This window comes from Amblyomma americanum, chromosome 3 (genome assembly GCF_052857255.1).
Source record: "Amblyomma americanum isolate KBUSLIRL-KWMA chromosome 3, ASM5285725v1, whole genome shotgun sequence".
Lineage (NCBI taxonomy): Eukaryota > Metazoa > Arthropoda > Arachnida > Ixodida > Ixodidae > Amblyomma > Amblyomma americanum.
Genome location: NC_135499.1, coordinates 226,047,749 through 226,071,306, shown reverse-complemented (window position 1 = coordinate 226,071,306; position 23,558 = coordinate 226,047,749). Strand labels below are relative to the sequence as shown.

The 23,558-nt window shown below is 43.8% G+C and overlaps 1 protein-coding gene across 1 annotated transcript; it reads right to left on the bottom strand.

Annotated features, from left to right (window-relative positions):
• Positions 1 to 3,292: 3,292 nt before the first annotated feature.
• On the bottom strand, positions 3,293 to 23,517 carry GluRS-m (putative glutamate--tRNA ligase, mitochondrial). Its single transcript, XM_077660321.1, has 12 exons — positions 22,993 to 23,517; positions 20,926 to 21,036; positions 13,923 to 13,970; positions 12,333 to 12,491; positions 12,186 to 12,266; positions 9,955 to 10,142; positions 8,645 to 8,699; positions 8,302 to 8,412; positions 7,232 to 7,447; positions 6,395 to 6,494; positions 5,399 to 5,559; positions 3,293 to 4,578 (listed from the first exon to the last, which is right to left on the bottom strand). The coding sequence occupies exons 1-12, from the start codon at positions 23,191 to 23,193 to the stop codon at positions 4,459 to 4,461; spliced, it is 1,551 nt and encodes a 516-aa protein (XP_077516447.1). The 5' UTR covers positions 23,194 to 23,517; the 3' UTR covers positions 3,293 to 4,458.
• Positions 23,518 to 23,558: the final 41 nt, after the last annotated feature.

Genomic DNA, 23,558 nt, shown 5'->3' with positions numbered 1-23,558 from the left:
GCATGATAGCATAACAGTGAACCGAAGTTTCTCGTTTCCTGTCGTGAGAAGCTTAACCTCGCGAGCTCCCCTCACGCTCACTGTTGTGTTTCTCGTCATGTCGAAGTAGACGGGAGTCTGGTCCGCACTGCTGATTTGGCCGAGCAGGTATCGCCGCGAGTTGCAGAGCTTGAGGTAGTGCATATGGAGGGCGAGAAATTTCTCCTCGTAAGCAGCAGGCAGCTTCTGGCATACACTAGTATGCCGACGAAGAGAGAAGCCAGCCCTCTTCATAAATTTCGAAGCCCAAGCCCTGCTGGCTTTGAAGTCTGTTTGGAGTATTCCAGCTTCCGCAGCAAAGACCCGGCCTTGTTGCGTGATCATTTCGCATGTCACTGGAAGGGACCGATCACGTATTTTGGTGACATACGCTGCAAGCTTGACCTCCAGCTCCAGAAAGTGTCCCGACTTCGGCCCGCGGAAACCTCTTCGCTTGGAGTTGCAATCGAAAATTTTGTCTCGCTGCTTCCGCCACTCCCGCACCAACCGTTCAGAAACGTCGAACTTGCGGCCCGCCCCGCAGTTGTTGGTTTCTTCGGCGTAAATGATGGCCTCCCTCTTGAACGCTGCAGTGAATGAGCGCCGAATGCTTTTCGAACCTGGAGAGCTCATGGCGAAGCACGCGGCCGGCAGTCGAGTCAAAAGCACCAACTCTAAGCACCACCAGAGTGATTGGTGTCGGGGCGTCGGCTCTTCCAGCAAACATCGGCATTCCCCAGAAGCGCCGCTGTTACGTATTGCGCAACCAACTAAAATAGCGGCTCTTCCATCAGCTGGCGACACTCCCGGGCGCTGGCGCAGACTCCGTGATTGGAACAGTGGGACAGCGGCCCTTCCCGCGAGTGAAATGAAATGAAATTCATTTTGGGGGAAAGGAAGTGGCGCAGTATTTGTCTCAAATATCGGCGGAAACCCAGTTGTAAGAGAAGAGATAATGGAGGGAGTGAAAGAAGGAAGAACGAGGTGCCGTAGTGAAGGGCTCCCGAATAATTTCGACCACCTGGGGATCTTTAACCTGCTGTACTGACATCGCACAGCACACGGGCGTCTTTGCATTTCGCTTCCATCGAAACGCTGCCGCCGTGGTCGGGTTCTAACCTGGGTATCCTGTTCAGTAGCACTGAACCATCACGGTGGGTAACGGTGTGTGCAGTAAAAATAAAAAATGAAAAATCCTGGCCAAAAAGCCCACGGAATGCCTGAATGCTACGCTTGGAGCCGTAGAGCAAACAAAAACTTCTAACATCGCAGTAGCGTCCCTGATTGTTTTTCTTGCTTTTATTGGCAGTTCAAGGTTTCGTTTCGACTGTAAGTCGACCCCCCCACTTCGGAATTTTGAATTTCAAAAAAAGGGTCGACTTACAATCGTGCAAATACGGTACTAGTTTGCCATTACATGTCACGTCATTCAGAACACAGAATTAAACAGACTAGAGCTTGTATTAGTCACAGCTGAGCTTTTCAAATGTAAAAGTGGCTTGTGTGACTTGCCAATGCCATGGCAGCCACACTTATGGCTTTCATAAACGACTAGAGCACAGGCTGCAAACAGCAGCACTGTTCTTGAGTGCAGACACACTTGTGGAATCTGTCCCCAATTAGCTCTCGTCAGCACATGTTTCCATTATGCTGCACAGTTTTAATGAAGAGCAGTGGTGATCACAGGAGGGTATGGAGTAGTGCAGAGAACCTATGTTGCCAAAGACAAAGCTGACTGTACTGCATTGAATGTAAGAACAAGAGCATTAACCCTTTGCAATACCTGGTCGAGGCCCCTCTCAACAATGCAACAAGGCCGTTCTGGTCTGCTGTTGGGCACCGCCTGATAAGCTTTTTCTCATTACACATGATGCGCCATCTCGTAAACGTATGCCGCCCAAAAGATCATTGAAAGACCCGAGTACATAAAGAAACATGAAAAATAAAGCAATCCATAAGTTTTTCTTGCATAGTCTTTGTTTTCCTTCATGGTGGCCAAAACTGGAGAAATATTTTCTGACCGGAACAGCCGCAAAATGGGCAAAAGTTTCGGACCGCAAAGGGTTAATACAAACTGCCATTCTAATATGTTTCAAGCAAATAAAAACTTTATTCATTGCGAACTTGAATACATTGCTTAACTTGAAATCTGAATCATCTGAACTGACACTGCATGTCCCAACTAAGCTGTTGTAATCACAATGAGCTGTAACCTGAGGGCAATTTTGCATCTTGTCTTTTGTCACATACAGCAGAAGGATGAAGAATCCATGGAAGGCGTGGTCTAGGCATCCATTCAGCAGCATAATGCTTTGTAGGAACCTGAATAACTGGCACCGTGCTGCAAATGCTGGGGCTCAATGTGTGCCAGCTTCGGCACTCTTCTCTCTTCCAACGTGTGTAATCCACACGCCTTTGATGCAAGGACACTGTGTAACATATTTGTGGGAAATAAAAAATGCTACAGGAACAAACTGACATATACCATGCACAAACTCTACATTTTTCTCCTCAATGTTTTTCTTGAACTGCAGACCCAAACTGGAGTAGCTAGGCACACAAGCAGTTGTACAACTTGCATGTGAACACTGGCTGAGCTACCATTTTTACGAAGTGCAACAGAATGTTGCCAAAAAATTTTGGCAGAAGCATATGCATAGTCCTTTTGAGAAAGAATTTGATCAGTCTTTCAATTAAACATTGTTACTGTTCCTGAGAATTCTCCAAAGTTATTGGTTCCTGATATTTTTATCATATTACAAGACTACCAAGACCCAGAAAGAGAGAAGTTCATTGTGGATGTTATTAACCATTAACTATTCAGGCATTTTACAAGAAAATTGATTATACTATGGTGGTGCATTACAAGTCTACATTAAAGATTTTATCACGCATGAGAATGAGAGGAAGGTAACCTTTACTTTATACAAGTTCAGGCATCACATTTTCACTTTTGAAGTGTCCGTCTTCAGCAGCAGCAAGACGTTTAGCACTGAAATATCTGTGTACATCTGATTTGCAGTTGAGTTTAAGGGCTCCTTTTTCACCTGACACTCCCACAATACCAACACAGAGCTTTCCATGTGGTACGCTACAGTACTTTTCTCGCTATGACCCAATTTATTTTCTCTGCAGCAGCTGGTAACAGCTTTCTACGGTGCAAAATATGCGCAAAAAAAAGGAAGCAATAAAAAGGCACATTTCCTGAGGTCACTGCTCAGTGTGTCATATGCCAACCATGGTGGGCTATGCTTCAGAAAGAAATATATGACACATGCTTGCATGAACTGCATTTATTCCTGTCACTAACAAGATAAAATGGAAGTCTTGTGCACTGGGCCTGCTCAACAGAAATTTTGGTCCTCAATTCATCAGCTCGACATTTGAGCGGTTAGCAAATTTGTTTCCTCACATAAACCCCAAGATGATGCTTACGATGCTTGATAGAAAATGCAGAAGCAGGATATTGTCATACAAGACAAGCCTCTAGTACCAGAGAGCACAGATGCGATGCTAATGTCTATTCACAATGTTGTGTGCCTTAATTGCATGCACCACAATGCTATGGTATGCACTAGCTCCCTCCCTAATAACTCAAATATTATACACACTGAAAATATGCTGTCAAATGGTGGCTGTGCAACAAGAATGAACATCAGGGAATGCAAAACAAACATCTGCAACTACAATGCCCAAATTTGCCCAAACTTCTTGAAATGGCTAAGGACATGCTGCACTTCGCTGCTTATTTCACAGGTGCAGAATGCAGCTGCCTGCAATGCATTACGAAACAGAGGCATTGCCTAGAGGCACCGGCGAGCTCGTTTTGCACAGAAATGAGGCTGACAGCAAACCACTACAACCCAGGCCAGCTAGTAAGATGTACCTGATGGATATAATACGCAACTAAGCATTTAACGCATTTATTTGTAAGTTGTTTGATTTCAAACAAGTGCCTTTGTTGTTATTCGGCCCTTGCTTAGCAGAGGAGGGAGCAGCTGGTACAGGATAATGAATTTGCCAATTAATATAAGCCCTACATGTTCCACAACAAAGCCTCATTTTGTCAAAACACTCGTGATCACGTATATACGCACGAGGTATTTTCACCAATGATAATCAAAAGCAGCTCCATACATCTCAATGTAAGTACAACAGGTAATAATGGCTATGTTTTGCCATTTCACATTGTTAAAGAAGAAACAACCTTCTATCTAAAAAAACGCACTCATTAACTCCTATGCACACTACATGGCTGGTCCTTAGAGGCAATGCTTGACACCACAGCTCAGTCAAAGGCCTTGCAATGACTCAATACCTACTCTGCCAGGAGAGGCATGACTTGGAGTAGGGGCATAAACTGGCCCTAGATAACTTTGTCAACGGGTCACATTCAAGTTGTTTTGCATCCATCTCACTTGTTGCAACAAGCACCCCAGCCTAGGCACCAGGAATGGCATCGCCACTTGAATGGAGCTCAGTCTCCATACCAGGCTGTAGACGCCGTAGAGTCCGCTCCTTTCCCAGAAGCATTATCATTTCAGCCACACCTGGTCCTTGCTACATGGAAACAGCCGTACATAAAAGATGCTCAGAATGACAGATATCCTCTAATAACAAACCTCTGAAGAATGCAAAAATTTTAATTTTTTTTTCTTTTCAAGAACTATCTTGTTGTGAAACTGGAAACATGCAGACACTACTAAAATTCGCTGTGAGAATTTGCCATTCTTGGCTTCTACACCTTGTTCCAAAAATAAGCAGGCATTATGAGAAAGGAAGATGACAGAAAGAAAAGAAAACAATAAATATAGTAATTGACTAAGAGGCAATTATGCTTTGCTGAGCAGCAATACAGCTTCACATCATGCATGTAAACACTCAAGTCTCCAAGTATGGTTACCACATTGCAAGTGCCCCACTATGCCCAGCTATCATCGCATTACTCAAATTGAGTACATCATCATCAATAACTCTGCCCAGCTACTCGTTGCAAATGAAGATGACAATAACATTAAGGGTCGTTCCTTGTAGAATGCGTGTCCACTTTGTGAGTCAAGTGCACTTCTGTGATTTTTGAACGTTTGGTCACACTCAAATTGAGAAAGAAAAAGCATGCATCCTGCCACTTTGGAAGCATTAATAATGCAAGCTAAAATTTGGAATGCATCTCACATCTGTGAAAGGTAGGGTGTGTTATAACCCATGAATGCTCACTGCTGATAACAAAACACACACAAAAAATAAAATTTTTAAAGTGAGCAGTTCAGATGCAATCACTTACAGATAAGCTAAGGATGATGCAATTGCGCAGGTGAACAACAACAACACTCTGTGCTGCAAGCAGCAGCACATGCCAATAAGCATTGATACAACACACCTTAAGGCCACTTAACAACAGTCGCAAGTGGCGCATGAAGTCACTGTACTTGAGTCCAGTTTCTGAGGCAATCGACCGTAGCAGCTCGCTCACCCGGTCCCTGTTGAATTGGTCACCACCAAGGCACTCCAGCTTCTGGCACAGGTGGCTAACTGCCACAGCTGTTGGTAGAGAGATGAAAAGAGCTCAGCCATGAAGTAGAGCAACAGTGTGATATTACCGCACATGGCCCTCTGCATGCTATTATGATACAAAAGCATGTATCCCATTTTCCTGCTTTCATCCAATGTCACTGAAGTCAGATCGTGCCGGCTTGAAATGCTGTGGCTTATGTGATGATGATGAATGATAAAGCATCATGAAGCCCACTCACTCCATGAAATACATAAACTTAACTGGAATGTAGCCGCTGAAGCTTAATGCTCATTGATAATGCTTTAGAATCATGGAGCATCCAATGCCATTTCCAAAGCCTCTTTGTGAGGCTGCCCTCACAGTACCCTCTGTTCACACAGCACAATATGATATGCACTGTCTTAGTTCGTGCATACTTTGCAAGGTCAAAGGGAATCACAGAGCATTCCTTCCACAATCAACCACTGCAGCAGAAAGGCACTGGACTGTGCAGTAAAAGAACAGCTCGCATATTATACTTTGGCAGAAGCTTTAGCAGCTGTGAAATGCTGATTACAGCAATATATACTTTGAAATAAGCAACAATGATCAACGCATTCTTTGCATAGAAGCTGGAATAAGCTGTCTGACTGAGAGTGCATGCAGGCCCAGGTAAAAGGAAGCGAGAGAGTGAAAACAGCAAACAAAATATTACTGCAGACTCAAACTGTGACAGCACATTGGTTCTGCACAGGAATATGCACGTGTCAAAAAAACAAAACTGTCATAGAAAACACTGCAGAGTAGATGACAAAACACTGTGCTGCTATTGTGAGCAACTAGAGCAACTGGACTTGGCAAAAAAAAAAAAGGCACACTCACACATTTCATAATGTTGTTGGGCCTGGCTGCCTAGAATAGGGTCCGACCAGATGAAAGCCATGTCTGGAGTGAGCAGCTCGTGCAGGCTGTCAAAACGATCCTGCCGGCAGTGCAAACAGTTGCTGGACCCATCAAAAGTGAATGAGCGACCTTGCATGCCTCTGCTATCTCACAGTCAAAGTGACCCAACTGGTCAAAGTCTATGGCGTTGTGTTGCTCAAGAAAGACTTCAAGATCACTAAGGACACAGCAGCAGACCTGTTAGCACACTGACAAAAAGCAGACAAGTCCAAGATATGGTGCTCAATAGAATGAATTGTTGTATACAGCCTCATGATGGCCGCAGTTCATAAAAGTTGATAGTGCCCAGAAAAGTCCTGGGTCACACACATATGCAAACAATGAACGCTAAAAGCTTGCTGCCTGGCATTGAGAACCCCTGAATGATGAAACTCTCTGCATTAGACAGCTACTGGATCCAAAAACGAAACTTTTTCAAACAAATAAAGCTCTGAGTTCTGTATCATTACGGGAGTGACTGATTCTCCATAAACAAAGAGATGGTTAAGAGAAAGTAATGGTGGCCCAATTCCATTGCTCTCCTTCCTTGTATAATATGCATACAGCTGGGAAACACTACATCAAGTGCTATAGCATCTTCATCATGACAACATGAAGAAGTTCAGAATTAACTCTTCAGTGCTCAGTGTATTTAAAATCACTCAAGAGCTCTTGCTTCTTCATATGTGCCCTTATCGACCAATATTATACACATAATGTGTACGACACAGATTAGCAACATCACTGTGCCCTGGCTTTTTACGAGTAAGCAAGAACCTTGGTCTGGTGCAGAACATAGATGACATCCTGCTCGGTGAACGATGCCTTGAATTCAGAGCCGTGCTGTTCTGCAAGTAGCTGCAGGAGCTGCCTAGCAAGGACCCGTGCACCATCTTCCGAGCCAAGGCATGAGTGCTGGTGCAGCTTGTTTAGAGATCCCAGCCGCTCCGTGTCCAGCCGGCAGGAGCCCGTTTTCAAGTCTTCAGGAGAAAACTGTGGCCAGAGAAAAAACAAAGGGGAGCTGCAAATTCTCTTTGCCCAGTGGTCCAATATCATTCTAAAAAACTAAAATGGCAAGCTAGGTTGAGGGAAGCTGCCACAAGTGAGTACCTTTCTGCGAATGTAAACACGAAAGAAAACATGTTTTTGCAGTCAGGTAGAAAACAGAAAAAGGAGCACACTAACAATGGAGCTCGAATTCTAAAATCTGCATGGTTACACAGTCACTGTGGTGTATGGAACCTGCCAGGCCACAGCCCTATCCACAAATGCATAAGTTCTTACCAATTTTATGCTTTGTAAGGGGGGACATAGTTTTTAAATCCCGAAAATCTCGAGAAAAAAGAAAACATTTTAGAAAATACTAGATTTCAAATCTGCAAGGTCTTTCAGATTTTATCCCAAAAATTATTACCCAAAAAAAAAGCCCAGAAGTGGCATTAAAAAAAGGTTTTGTGACCACAGGCAGCAAAAAACTGGCTGAGATCTCACGTGTTTTTTGACCAGAGTTTTTATACCTGACTGCCCTGCTTGCAGAAAGCATAGCATGACAATGGCTTTATGAATTTTCATGCTGTTTGCTGCACTGTGTTCCTTGATAAATTCTTTATGCAATGATATACCCACATTTCTGAATTACTAATTTTTTCACCCTGTCACTAATTTGACACGACGATGAGTGAATTATGCAAGCATGGATATGTGTAGAAAAAACTCAGGTTGATTAAAATTTTTGGAGAATGTTGCTGCATGAACCACACCTTTGGCTAAAATGCCTAGCAGAGAAGCAAGACAACTGAAGAAAGCAGTATCCAGAGTGGAAGCGAAGGAGGAAGTTTGACGCCCACCTTTTCTATCATTTCAGGCAGTCGGAAAAATTGGTCTTTGCCTTGTTTGCCGAAGCCGCCTCCCGCCAGCACCAGCAGGTTGAGCACAGCTTCTGGTGAGAACCCTTGCTCCTGGAAAGAAAAAGCTCTGGCTTACTGCACGCAGAACCTCTGCATGAAAATTTTTGTTGGTGTATGCCTTCTTCACAGCAGAAATTCATGCGAGTTGTAAAATACGTTTCACAAGAAAAAAGATCTGCCCAAGCAATAGAAAGCTCTCATACGAACTGCAATCACTGAAGGCATAAAGGCTCAAAGCCTCCCGTTGTTAAAAAAAAAAAGAGAGAGAGAGAGCGGACCTCACCCTGATCTTTTCCACTCGGATGTCATCCCGGCGTTTGGACAGTTTAGTGCCATCTCTGCATGATTCAGCAACAATGGTTCCGCACGTCACAAAGGATGCTCACACTTTACAATGAAGCTATGAAAGTCTTTCACCTTCAGTTCAAAATTGCAAGATGTGAAGGTTCTACCTGCCACAGACAGCTTTTCAGCCTTCGAGTTGCGCCACAGTTGTGCAAATCTTGCACTTTACTCCACAGCATCAAGTACTACCTCTAAATTAGTGGTCTCACCACAACTCATACCCTATACAGAAATACAATGAGTGATGAGAGGCCCTCGTTTTTCATTTGGCAGGCACATGCCCCAGTCGTGGTTTGCTCATGTAAGGTTTTATTCGTCAGTGCCCTCCTGTAAGAAGAGCCCTTAGGATGTTAATGCAAAAACCTCTAAGGGCCTTCTACCTTTCCTGGAACTAGAAACTGTGCAAAATATCGAGCCACCTATGTAGGCCTTCTTTCTAGGATGGAAAGAAAAGTCACAGTTGGTCAAACCAGAAGAATACGGAAACTGAAGAATGAGAACTGAGTTTTCTTTAACCGCTCAACTTCTGTGGATGCGCTATTTGAAGCACTGTCATGGCGGGTCAGCCTGCCTATACAAATTCGTAAATACGAATGCTAGTGCCCTGCCTGCTTCTGCTAATGATTCAGTGTGCCCCTGTAGTACTCTGCACAAATTTTTTTATGGTATCCACCTCTCTTTAAAGGCAGGCAAAAAGAAGCAATACTGGCATGACACTTGCTAGACCTTCTCTGCCTCAGAAGTGATGAACTTTTTGTTTCGAGGGTTGGCGATTACTTTTGGACTGTACTACAAACATATCTTCCACCTTAAAACAGTTTCCAAATGTTCAGTGAAACAATCATGCTACATGCATGCTGCTCAGGTTTATCACCTGTCTACTGTAGCCACAGAAAAGTCATGCATTACGTTATGATAGTGCAATGTAAGCAACTAAAAAGTGACACAGTCTCAACTTGGTGACCAAAAAAACCTTTCAGATCTAAGTGGCACACAGGGTGAACATTGTCGTTTGAGTTTCAGTCACCGTTTTCACCTCATTGTTTCCAGTTTCTGCACATCACTGCCAGTTCACAAGCTTTTCCAATACCACCTCATACTTTTGCGTACAGGGCATCACATTTTTTTTTTTTTCTGCGTCGAAGAAGGCTCTGCACTGACCAAGAAATGTGGCATCACGTCTGTGTGGCCTATCCTTAGCCAGACATTGTGTGCAGAAAGAAGCTGTTCCACAAGTACAGAACGCACTTGTTCAGCAGCAGGGGCAGGTGCCAAAAACGAGGCGGCTCCCAGCCCAGGGCACTGTACAGCATGAGGTGCTTGGGTGTGGACACCTGCCACTCAATGCCTCGCAGCACATCAGTCACCCCCATCAGCCAGTCATCCACCACACATGCCAGATGGTATGTTGGGAACCCATCACTTTTCAGGATCACCTGAAACATGACCCATGTTAAGCTGTTATACAAATTAAGTGCAAGTCAAGGCTTAGCCCACAACAGAAAAGCAGCTTTCACTTCTGAATGCTATGGTGCCACGATGAACTGAAAGAGTGCACAGTAAATGAATACCAAAAAGGAGCCAACAGTTTCTGAGAAACCAATAAAAAGAAAGGTGACAATTAATCTTAGCTTTTCTTTAGACTGCAGATAAAGTGGAAAACTGTAGAAGGAAAAGCAAACAACTACACAACCAGTGGGGACCAAACTTATGGCCTTCAAATGTTGAGTGCAGCACAGCTGTCGAACTGTGGCTGTGGCATTTTTTTGGTGCCCTGGATTATGTAATCTGGGTGCAACAAACAGCGCACAATTGGCCATAATAATACCGCTTTTTATGTTTTACCAATGTTTCATTGCTGAAATCGACAGAAAAGTTGTCTAAAAAAAATAGTTTCATGAACCGTGGCAGCTGTGCATTGCGGGGAAGCACTCAAAAGTGAGAATTTTTCTCCGTTATAGTTTCCTGCCTAAACACTAACTTTTCAGAGCAGATTCTTTCGCAGCTTTTTTATCTATTTTGATTCTGTTTGGTTTGCTTCACTTCTGAGACCACAGTGCAGGTCAAAACATTCTTTTTTTTTAAATTTGTGAATTCACATTTCTTGTATGAAATTTTATTCTCACTCTAGATCTGACAACGGATATCGCATTGCAAAAAATTCTAAACAAAAATTTCTGCTTTGCAAGAAACAATTTTGAGAATATATTGACCTGTAGCACACCCGTAGGAATGCACTGAATGTTGAACCAGCCTTGTGCCATATTTTCTTAACTCTGCAGATTTTTCACATGATTTGGAGAGAAAATATATATTAGAAAACATGCTCCTAAATATAGAACAGTGAAATTTTGTAAGAGTGCTCATAAAATTATTTTTAACACGGCCAAAAATTTCATGTAAATGCATAAATATACATATTGATGTATCAAAAATGCACTTTTCCCTAGCAACATATGCAGCTGAACTTCTTGAGAGGCTGCATTACAGTTGTGACAAGATGTTGTTTGTCCAACACAGGACAGTTTCAAGCTGTGAAGTAACATGGTTTATGATCTGGTTCATGAGGGTTCAACGTCCCAAAGCGACACAGGCTATGAGGGACGCCGTAGTGAAGGGCTCCGGAAATTTCGACCACCTGGGGTTCTTTAACGTGCACTGACATCGCACAGTACACGGGCCTCTAGAAATTCGCCTCCATCAAAATTTGACTGCCGCGGCCTGGATCGAACCCGCGTCTTTCGGGCCAGCAGCCGAGCGCCATAACCACTCAGCCACCGCGGCGGCCCCTGTGAAGTAACAATTCAAGTAATCCTAAGAAACAATATGCATGTGAACATTTTATTTTCTTAACCCATATATGCCTAGAGTCCTACATACATTGCAGGACACTGTTTTTTTGTGCACAAGTTCTAAAACTTTATCATGTAATAATTTGCTTGCACTTGCTGGCATAAATTCAAGAGGCTCTAAACCTTCCCTGCGCAAGGCTTATGCTGTGTGCATTTAGAAAGATCACCAAGACTTCTCTGGATGTCATTTTCAGATTCAAGCCACTGACTACATCGCGATTCTGCAAGAAAAGTAATTTTTGCGCATTTTCAAAAGAAAAGCACTGAGCGTAATAAGAAATATGATTTTAAAGTCAATGTCAATAGGTGTCAGCTTTGCCACACGTAATAGTAGGTATCAAATTTGTCTAGTATCCTACATTGTAGAACAGCTTAAAAGTCAATGTTGAGAAAAATATTTCCACCAATGAAAAGATGATTCTGAAGTGAAATAAACAACTTATGTAAGAAAACATTTTAATCTTTTCAAATTTCTGAAGTTTCAGCATATATTGGTAAAGAGAGATTAAAAAAGCTTTGAAAAAGTAATTAAAATTAGCCAGCTCCTGTTGGTTAGTTTTGGCTAGTAAAACTAGCCAACCTCGAACAACAAGTGAAGAGCAAGCATGAAGGGCAACTCAAACTTACAGGGTCTCCTTCAGTCTGTGATACATCATGGGTTATAGCACCATGAATGCCATCTTGGAACGTGAGCTTGCCTTCTGTAAGCTGTGTGAGGTGGAGCGGGAAGTTTCAGAAACCTGGAAACAACCACAGTGCATGCCTCATTCCCACCTTGAGGCGAATTACATGGGGCTGGTGTTGGTCCACCGAGTCGTTTCCAAGCGAGCGGCACCGGTTGTCATAACGAGGCACCTCTTGGTTCCGCAAGGCATTCTTCCGGAGGATCTCTAGCCGTGACTCGGAGCAGTAACAGCGATAAGCGTGGCCAGTCTATGACAGGCATTTGACATAGCACCATGGATAAAGTCACAGCGTATCAACAATAGATTAAGCAAATAAAAAATTCTAGGAGTGCATCATGAGGGAAAAACTGGTACAGCACGATCGAAAAATGCAAAACTGCATCAGCAGAGATATGACAGAGAGAAGCAGATAGAACTGCACTAATCCTCTCTCTATACTTTTCCTCTCTGTACAGCCTACTGGAGAAGTCTTGTGTGTTCGATCATTAAATTAAACTAACTGAGCTCCCTCCATGCACACCTATTAACCAATAAGTGCCTCTACTGATTCATTAAAGGGGCCCTGAAAGGGGCTCTCAAAAAACTTGCAGCATGCATAGGATGTTAAAGGACGCCGCTTCACAAATATCCTCCAGCAAGAATTTCTTTTAATGCATTTTGTGGAAGCTGAGTTATTTGTACTCAAAATTTGAATTTTCGCGTCTTTGCGCCTTGCTCTCTCCTCTCATCCCTTTTTGCATGCTGAAATGTCGACGCTCCTTCGGCGGCACCACTCACTCGGCCCGTGTGTTGGTTGCCAACACGAGTGAGGTTTCCCGTGGGGGAACCAATGATAGCACTGCTGCTGATATAATGAGCACTACATGACGTGTTGCGCACAGCCCTGCTGGTCGCCGCAAGGCACAGAAGCGGGAGTTTTTAGAAATGTATTGTAAATTATCGGCTCGCTTCTGAGGTCTTGCACGTGGAATGAATGCTCAGTGGCCTGTACTCTACGTAATGTAAGCATTTTATTGCCAACCTCGAACACCCTTTTCAGGGACCCTTTAAGAATCCAACAGTTCCTGCCAAGTCTCTATAATGATATAAATAATGAAATAAACATTGAATTTATGACCTAAAGACCAGACGCCTGAGGTTTCAAACCAAAACCCACGCCTTGAATTAAACAACTCTGCGTAGCAACTGAGCTCCCTTTCTATGCTGATGGCTGTAGCAATTGTAAACCACTTTGTTTGCACTAGCACGTTTGCACAAATGAGCACAGGTATCTCCATAAGATGCTGAGATCTGCTATTACCATAGTAGTGCACTCATTGTCTATTCACTAAACGGATGGAGACAAGAAAAAGTAAAGGCAACTGGCAGTGGAAATACGTGGTGACACTTGGCAACTTGAGCTCCCCAGCCACATACCTTCTATATATGTCATGAGCTCCCCTCCATTTCTATACAATATATGCAAACATTTACTGCTGTGTGGCTTAGCTGCCCTTCAACGTGGGGTAGCACGAAGTTTACACGGGCACAATGGCAGAAGAGATTGTCTGCCTTTCTGCTAGTCCAGTTTGATCATTCATAGCATATTTGTTTATGGAGCTTTTGTTTATGGAGCTTACCAGTTACACCAGTTAAAATGATACATGTTTTGGCTGAAATAAAAGTAACTTAAACTTACCTCAACAAGCTTGTACGCATATTTCTGGTAGAGCTTTATCCTTTGAGACTGAAAAATAAAAGAAAAAATATACAGACTCGTACTAGAAAAATAAGTTATGTCTGGTATTTATGCTGTCATATACAGGGGCGGTGGAAAGAAGCGCGAACAGAGCGGAGACTAGGCACTCCGCTGTTTGCATTTCTTTTCATCATGCGTTTACTTCGGTGGTAGCAAAAAGATGCTAGAGTCGTCTGTGATGCATTCTAGGAAAACTCGGACTTCCTTTTCTTACCTTTCAAATAAAACCGCGATTAAAATAAACTCGAACAGCGGAGCAAGTAGGCGCGGCGTTTTTTGCATTTCTTTCCATCACTATAGTACATTGCACAGGTTTTACTGCAAAAAAAAATGAAAAAGAAAAATTTTCACTTGATAGCTGGGTAACCTTTTATTTACAAGCCAGGCCTGCAAGACACTCTTTTCATACCATTGTGCACCTGATAACAGCATTACACAGAGAGAACAATCAGATCTTAATGGATAAAATGGAACAAATTAGACAAGAAGTTCTCAATCAGTGTCACGTGCATGTGTGATCAGCCAGAGTCATATGCTGACATGTTCTTGAATAAGTCACAGAACAAATTAGTTTCAACACCCTGAATGTATTTTGCAATGACAAACGCCATCTCAGCACCTCCACACTGCCTTCCATCAGCCCCGTGGGGACTGTTTCAATAACACTGAGTTATGTGGCATTAAAGAGGCAAAAATACCATAGGTATAAATTTCAGTAGATTGCAAGATAATTTATCTGCTCAGATTACACTATATGCAAAAGTCGCCTTAAGAAATTTTGGTTATGCAGAAGTTGATGCTTAGACCTCAATAAGTCACGTTTTTTTTCTATGGTTACCTTTGAGCAATGAAAAATAAGGAACGACTACGTGCAGCTATGAGACATTTTGTAGCAAAATATGCACAATCTACAAAGGTGCCAAATATGCTTGCATTTTGACAATTGAACCAGAAGCTATAGGACCTCCACTATGCATTATTTTTGTCATTTTTGGTCTTTTCTGGAGTGCCGGTTATACATAACTAGCCACTGGAGCAAAAACCTCACCTGAAAAATGAGAGTATCCTCTTTTCTAATGCTACAGAAGTAGCTCTCACCTTGGCACAGTCGTTTTTTTTTTTCAAATAACTTGACAAAACCAGGCAAGTAAAACAACAGTATCATTTTACAGATTCTGTATTTCGCTCAGTCCACAAATGTAACACTGATTGATATCAACAACGCATACCATTGAAGAGTAAATACATCGCTCGTTTAAATGAGCTAAAATTTGTGTCTCTATCACAAGTGGGAATACCACAACTATCAGGCAAGCACTGTGAATAACCACAACTATCAGGCAAGCACTGTGAATAACGGCAAGTGGCTGCCACCAGTACAGGAACCCAGACTTAAAGGGGCCCTTGAGACATTAATCAAGCATGTGGTTTTTGTACTTTGTATGCATGGTATGGGGCATATGTGATGCCTTAAAGGGACTATGCAATAAATTAATTGAGGTTACGTAAAGCAGACGACAGATAGGCATTTCATCACTCGTCACCCCAATGCAAGAATTTTTAAGCTAGCATCAATAACAACGAAGATATAGACGATTAAAAATTACGCTCCTCCTCTCCCCCCTCAACTCGTACACACTGGGCACCAGGCAAAAATAAAGAAAACAGGTATGGGACTGGGCCCCGCCTTTGAGTACGTCATCAGATGACGTTCGCTTTGCAACTTCCGGTTGTCGCTCCTAGCACTCTTCGCCTTCCTGGATTGCGGCGCGTGTCGGGTTCTTGCTTGTCGTCTGTTGTAGTTAGCAGTAATAAACCCGGACCTCGAGGCGCGACTGCTCGCTCTTACAGCCGCGATGGGCATCGAGCCATATGCGTGCCCACGAAGAGCCGTGCGAGTGGCTCCGGAACTTCCGACAGAAGGAGGCGGCAGAGGAAAATTGAAACCATATGCGCAAAGGCAATGCCCTGGCCGGCGCTTGCCCAGGAGGGTCGCGCGGCGGCACGAGCAGACGATTTTCACGGCTACCGGAAGTGTGCCCGTGACGTCGTGGCTGCCGTGGCTCCAGCGAATGAGAGCGTGTGGTGGCCTGGCAACGTCATTGGTATTGTGACGTCTTTCTTCCACGATTTTAGTTCCAAAATCGGTCACTACGAGCACACCAATCGGCCCACGAATTTTAAAAAACACGTTTTTTTTAAAATTTATAATAAATTGCCGGCTCCGTTCCGAAGACTTATACTTGGTGTAAATGCTCCTTAGCATCATTTCTAAACATAGAAAACATTTACAAGCGACTTTGAATTCTTTGCATAGTCCCTTTAAGACCCAAGGAGATTGCTGAAATTGCAATATTTGATATTTTTATCTGGTTGAGAGATGCTTACTTTAGACTGATAGTGTCGAAACCTAACAGCAATTTTTCGGCAGCGAATAAGAGGTGGCAACCAAATCGGGCATTGCTTTTGTGATTGGCTGGGTGTCCAGTTTGGACTTAATTCTTTCACACTCGAAAAAATGGGCCCCACAATATAATATCTCTAAGTATTGCAAGTTTTTGCATAGAAAAATAATGAAAGGAACCAGTACTAGCAAATCAAAGCTAATAATAAGAATAATGCCAGGGGCGACATTTAACATTCTGTTTCAAACTATCATATAGGCAAATGCTGCTGCTTAAACTGCTGATACTGTGAAAATAGCGGGAAAAAAAAAATTGACAGGACGGTTATTACTGTGTAATGTGCTATTCAGCTACAGCTGTTAAAGCGCTTATATTTCATGATGCTGACGTAGTGAATATGAGAGCGACTTCATAACTCTCCTAAAGTGCTCTTTTTAGTACCACATAACCTTGAGATGGGAGTAGTCACGAAGATTATCACTGTATAACATGAGATTCGAAATTATTATTATTATTATTTGCCTTCTTTGGCAGAATATGCACGACATCACTATGCTGCCACTCACGATGTCACTGTGTTCAGACACTCATCATGATGTATTAACACTTCTTTTTGGGCGAGTTGGTGCAAACTTGATTTGAAGAAAATAACGCCAGAGCATGCAAACCACGAAAAGACAAGGACGAGACACAAAGCGCTAACTCACAACTAATTATTATTGAAACCAGGCAGCGCCTTTATATGGCGACGTTTCACTGAAAAAAGAAGAAGGAGGAGGGCAGGAAAGGTAAAGAAATCTAAGCGACCATCACAGCGAGCACACATGACCAAGCGGTAACCAAAACAAAAACAAAAAAGTTAACAGATTATTTAAGGGCGGCATCTAAAAATTCGAACTCGGACGAAAAAAGTGAAACAGATGGGGTGCTGACACACCTATTGCCAAGCTTCCTTATGTAAAAAGCCTCCAGACATTCACGTGCCTTCTTATCTGTGCTTTTGCCAAGAATCTTAGTCTGACTCAATCGTGCCTCGCATCCGTCGCAACCCATAATATGCGCTACCAAATGTGCATATTTATCCTTTAAATCTGATAAATTTCGGGCATGTTCCCCCAAGCGCTTGTTGATGCAGCGCCCAGTCTGGCCAACATAGGTCTTCCCACACGTTAAGGGGATAGCATAGACCACACCTGCGGAACACATGATGAATGGAGAGTCGCGCCTTATCTGGCAACCCCGCTTTCTTGGGCTGCAAATACGGGGTCACAGCTTTTTCAGCTTGTTGGGGGCGGACAGTGGGCCCTTTCTTTTGTGTCCCTCCTTCTTCTGGCTTAGCCGATCTTTTACTGACGCACATCGTGGACGCGACATGCCGAGCAAGAAGGTACGCTTTCTGCATCCGCAAGGGACTCGTGCCCCAAGAAGTAAGTGCTCTCTTCGGCCCTGTCAAACCTTCGTGGGGACATGTGAAAAGAATTTGCAAGTTAATGCGCTCAGAACTTTGGCGACAAGTTCGTCTGTACCAAGACTGGCTTTGCATGAAGTGCTACCTTGTTCACCCCGAGTGGCTGGCCGCGAGGAAGCTTTCTGCCTTGAGGAGAACAGCAGCTCAACTCACAGAAGTCCATTGGAGAGGCATGGTGAACCAGCTACTTTTGTGCCTGGGGAAGAAGTCGACACCGGAAAAGATGAGTAACGTAACAGTCCTAGGGGATGTCTTTTTGCCCGACAAGGTCCAGCGGCTTCTTCAGAAAGGGCCAAAATACAGTTTGGAGCCTGGTGTTTCGGCGCACGAGCTGATCGCTGCGAACAGGAAGATGGCCCTTAAAGTAGGCGTCGCTGAACACCAGGTGCCTCCTAGAGGGTGTGGACTGCTTAAAAAACAGTGCTTCTGACTACGCTAGAGCACAGAGTGACAGAATGTTAAACGGTGTAGTGACCTTCTTTGGGCAGAACCGCCTGAAGCTGGTTCAAGCTGACAAGGAGACTGGTTTCGTTGTTCTGCCAGAGGATCTGTACGATCAGAAGGCGTACGCGGCAATCAATAAGAACTTTGTACAGGTGAAAAAAAGTGCTGTCAGAGTTAAAACAAAATTCAGCAACTTCTGCAAGGATTTAAATTTAGATTCTCTCGCTAAAGATATAAAAAACTGCCGAGGTAATAGCCTAAATGCTTTCTTTACTGCCAAAACTCACAAACCCGATGTACCTTTCCGGACTATCGTGAGTGAAGAAGGTTCTTGGCAAAAGAACGTCAGTACTTTCTTGCAAAAGCAACTTAAATTACTACGGGTGGACGATCCCTTCTTCACAAAAATTTGACAGCTGTAGTTGAATACTTACAGAGTACCGAGGATATTGGTTTTGGTTTTTCCATAGATGTACAAGATTTGTTTTATTCGATTCCTCAAGACCAGCTCTTGGCGGCAGTAAAGGAATGCATAGAAGCAAACGGTGACGTTTCTTTCCAAAATTCTTCAGGTTTGTCGGTTGACAACTTTATTGCATTATTGCAGTTTTATCTTAGTTCTACTTTTATAAGTTTTGACAACCTGCCTTTTTTGCAGCGCAAGGGTGTGTGCATAGGTTCCTGTGTGGCCCCCATCCTTTGCGATATTTTCTTAGCGAAAGTTGACCAGTCTTTAGACATAGTTTTTAATGGGGGGGGGGGGGGGGGGGGGGGGGGGTTTAAAGGTTTTTAGGTACGTGGACGATTTTTTAGTGCTTTTAAAAAAGCAGACTTCCCTCACCTACCCCTCTACAGTAGGTGAAGCTTTAAATGCTTTTAATAAACATGGACTTGGGCTCACGTTCACCCATGAACTTCCTGACATTAACATCTTACAATTTTTAGATCTAAAACTAACCTTTCTTGAGAGACATGTTTGCTGGGGCTATTACCCGCGCGCGAAGAAAGATCTTTTGCCTTATGATTCTATGCACTCAAAGACGGTGAAAAGAGCAATAGCATCGCATTGCTTGGCGTCTTCTTTGAAAAAGTCGAGCCCGCATCAGTTGCAGGCTAGCTTCCAGAATCAGGTGAGCCGGCTTTCGGCGGCTGGGTTCCCCCGCTCAGTGTTGACTGCTGTCTGCGAGACCCTTCTAAAAAAACTTAAGCAAGGAACACGAAGAAACTCCGGAGAGGTTTGTTGCAGGTCACAGAAGCCGTTGGTGGTGCCTTACTTGCACAAAACTGCTCACAACTTGAAGAAAGTGGCCAACAGGCATGGGGTGAGTGTCGTTTTTTCCGCCCCCAACAAGCTGAAAAAGCTGTGACCCCGTATTTGCAGCCCAAGAAAGCGGGGTTGCCAGATAAGGTACGACTCTCCATTCATCATGTGTTCCGCAGGTGTGGTCTATGCTATCCCCTTAACGTGTGGGAAGACCTATGTTGGCCAGACTGGGCGCTGCATCAACGAGCGCTTGGGGGAACATGCCCGAAATTTATCAGATTTAAAGGATAAATATGCACATTTGGTAGCGCATATTATGGGTTGCGACGGATGCGAGGCACGATTGAGTCAGACTAAGATTCTTGGCAAAAGCACAGATAAGAAGGCACGTGAATGTCTGGAGGCTTTTTACATAAGGAAACTTGGCAATAGGTGTGTCAGCACCCCATCTGTTTCACTTTTTTCGTCCGAGTTCGAATTTTTAGATGCCGCCCTTAAATAATCTTTGTTAACTTTTTTGTTTTTGTTTTGGTTACCGCTTGCTCATGTGTGCTCGCTGTGATGGTCGCTTAGATTTCTTTACCTTTCCTGCCCTCCTCCTTCTTTTTTCAGTGAAACGTCGCCATATAAAGGCGCTGCCTGGTTTCAATAAAATTAGTTGTGAGTTAGCGCTTTGTGTCTCGTCCTTGTCTTTTCGTGGTTTGCATGCTCTGGCGCTATTTTCTTCAAATCAAATCATCATGATGTGTAGCAGCTAAGCCATGCTTGATATCACTGCATGCTGACCAATCAGCACTGTATGGTGCTGCACCAGTGACCCTACAGAACAGAGAAATGGGTCCCCAACAGCTGTTACTGAAAAATGACTGTCTTTGCTCAGCATACTGCTATGGTACTTGTCTATAGTGTGCTTGGGAGGGGCATCCTAGTGTACACTGGTGACATTTGTGCTGTCTTGTGTTCCTGATATACGTTTCTGAGGCATGAGAAAAAGACGCGCAGAGCCTATATTTTCGCAAAATCTAGTCCCATTAAAAGTAGTTGCGAGAGCAGCGTTCGGCCGTGTGTTTGTTTTCTTGTGTTTGTGCTCCTTCGCTGCCATTATGAATCAAGAACATGACAGAATACTGTTTCGTGCCCTAGGTAAGCTTCATCCTTCAAAAGTTGCTGCCAGCACTTGTGGTGCGAGTCTCAGTTCTTTGTCCTTCATGTTTTTTGAGTTACATACTCTTTGTTTCGGATTACCAACTTGCCCAAGTATCCACCCCAGCCCTAAGCCACTCATAAATGATACCAACACACACAGTAGTGCAAAATTTTGTGTGCAACCTGCATCATGAACTACGCAGTAAGAAGCCTTACCTGCACATAGGGTCCCACGTCACCACCCAGACCAGGCCCTTCATCAGGACAAAGGCCGGCCCAGCGCAATGTATCCACAATCCTCTCCGCTGCTCCAGGAACCACTCGTGACTGCAAAGGGGCAAGGTGTTGCTTAAGGCTACTTCCTTAATTTTGGACTGGCTTTAATTCCTCATAAAAACCTGGAAAGAGAAAAATGGTGAGGATACCTACAACATGGTTGCCACAACTCAGTGACAGATGAACCCTTCTCAACATGTTGGTTGGCACCTTTAATATTACGAAACAGCAATCGCTGCTTCTCATCATAAATGAACCAAATGTTGTTGTTGTTTTAACAATAAACAGCACATACCCACAGTCGGTGATCAGCCAAGAATTGGGAGATAGAACCACTGCCAGATATTTCCGTGGCAAAATGGAGAAAAAAACAGAGAAAAGCAAAAAAGGTAGATGATAACGTGCACAGTAGAGCATCACCAGGGGGTCACATTAGCCACATATACCTTAAAGAGGCTCTGAAGGAGGCTCTAATAAAGTTGTTGTATGCCAGAGATGTGAAAACACACCGCTTCATCAATATGTCGACCAAGAATTTTTTTTAATGAGCTTTGTATAAGATGAGTTAACTGTTGTCAAAATTTGAATTCAGCGTATTCGCGTCTTTCCCTCTTCTATGGTCACTTTTTGCATGCTGGAAGGTCGGTCCCATCTCCACTGGTCCCATCTCCAGGGGCGGAGCTTCGTGACCGGCCAGAGCTAAACGGCTTATTGGCCATGGCCATGGTAGCTGCCTGGCGTCTGAAAGAATCTAACCAATAGACGTCTCTCAACTTGTATACGCAGGTGCAAGCTGCGGAGGAGAGTGCGAGCATAAAAAAGTCGCCGGGAAGAGCTCGCCAACTTTCGCACGTGATTGTGGTTTCTCTGCTGCATGTATAAGTGTATTATTTGGCTGAGGTCTTCATGACAATACAATGCAGTGATTGAGCAAATTGATCTGCTCTCCTCAGAAGGTGTTTCAGAGCCCCTTTAAGCACTCTGCGTGAACTTCATTGGTGAATATTCACCATTACCTCTTGTCATCGTCTCTGTCGAGAACACCCATTCCTGTGAGTCGCGATAAAGCTTGCTTTGGTGTTGTGGTGGCTCCCAGTCTCACAATACTACAGAAAATTATATGTGCACTTTTATACCTGCTCTTTTCAAGCAAAGCACAAGTACAGTCAGATGCCAGCACGTTAATGCTATAGCTTGCATTTGATCATGTACAGGCACCCTGACATGGCAAAGCCCTGTGAAAAGAGGCCTTAGCTTTGTTTTCAAAGGACAACTTAAGAAATATCACTTACATAAAAATATGTTTCTGGGGACATCAAGCACGTGGTCAAAAGCATTGCATTTTCTAATAAATGCAATGGGAACAAATTTTTCTCAGTACATAAACCTGAACACAAATGGTCAGCGCAAGATGTATCATTGTTTCTCGTTACATATCAGGCTTGCCCATGTTGCGACTGCAAGAAAAAATCTGATAAATAACTGCAGATTATTTCGTTACTGCTTGGTTGTTGCCTGTGTTATAGCTCTCAGCAAAGCACTACATATTCTCAAATTCTTAATAAAAAAGGGGTGAGGATAAATGCTACAACTGTAGATAATGGAATTTCCAAGTGTGTGAGCAAGCCAAACTTCAAATAAAGCTATGCACTGAGCATGCCACTAACAAGTGTGCTTGTTTCAAGCATCTCATTGAAATGCTACGAACTACAAAATTGCACAGCAAAATTGCACGGCTGTATACGGCGTACAGCGAAGTAATTAGACACAGAGCAGCGTTCTTTTTGAAAAGAACTCCGGCATTTTCGCCTGTTGCGATAAGCACAGCGTCAACACCGGCATTCAATCCAAGAGCAACGAACAATGCGCCCATTGCATTAATCTCGTGCTTGCGCGTGCGAGTTAAGCGCACAAGGCACGCGAGATGCGGGCACATTCGAATTGGCACTCGTCGCTGCAGCGTTTTGAACGGCACGAAATCGCACAGCTGGAAAACACGAGCATTACCTGGTCCGTATCCTCTATCCTAAGAAGAAACTTGCCACGGTATTTTCTAGCGAACAGGTAATTGTAAAGAGCGGTCCTCAGGCTTCCCAGATGCATTTCGCCGGTGGGGCTGGGAGCGAACCGCACCCGAACGTGCGACATGAAGCGTCTTCCACGGCACATGTCGCGCACAGCGAGCAGCATTCGCATGCGAGCAGGCATTCTCCAAGACGACGTAAGTATGCTCGCTTATTTCTGCACGTTTCTGCATAAGCTCATGAACACGTCCGTGAAACTTGAGACACTACCTATGCTGTTACTTTCGTCAGTACAGCACTGTGAAAACGAAGTGTTGTGCCATACAAAGAAGAAGCCAGTAACGGCGAAATGGTTTAACAAGAGCTAAAGAGAACGTCTAAATAGAACTCATAGGAGAACGCGGTGCCTTGACGCCTTGACATCGGCAGGTGTGGCGTTGCACCATGCCGACAATGCAGCCATGCCATGCTTTCATTGCTTTCCGCGGTTTCAGAATTGGTTTCGGTTTTGTTCGATCAGTAGCATGCGCAAATATCTAGCGGTAGTCA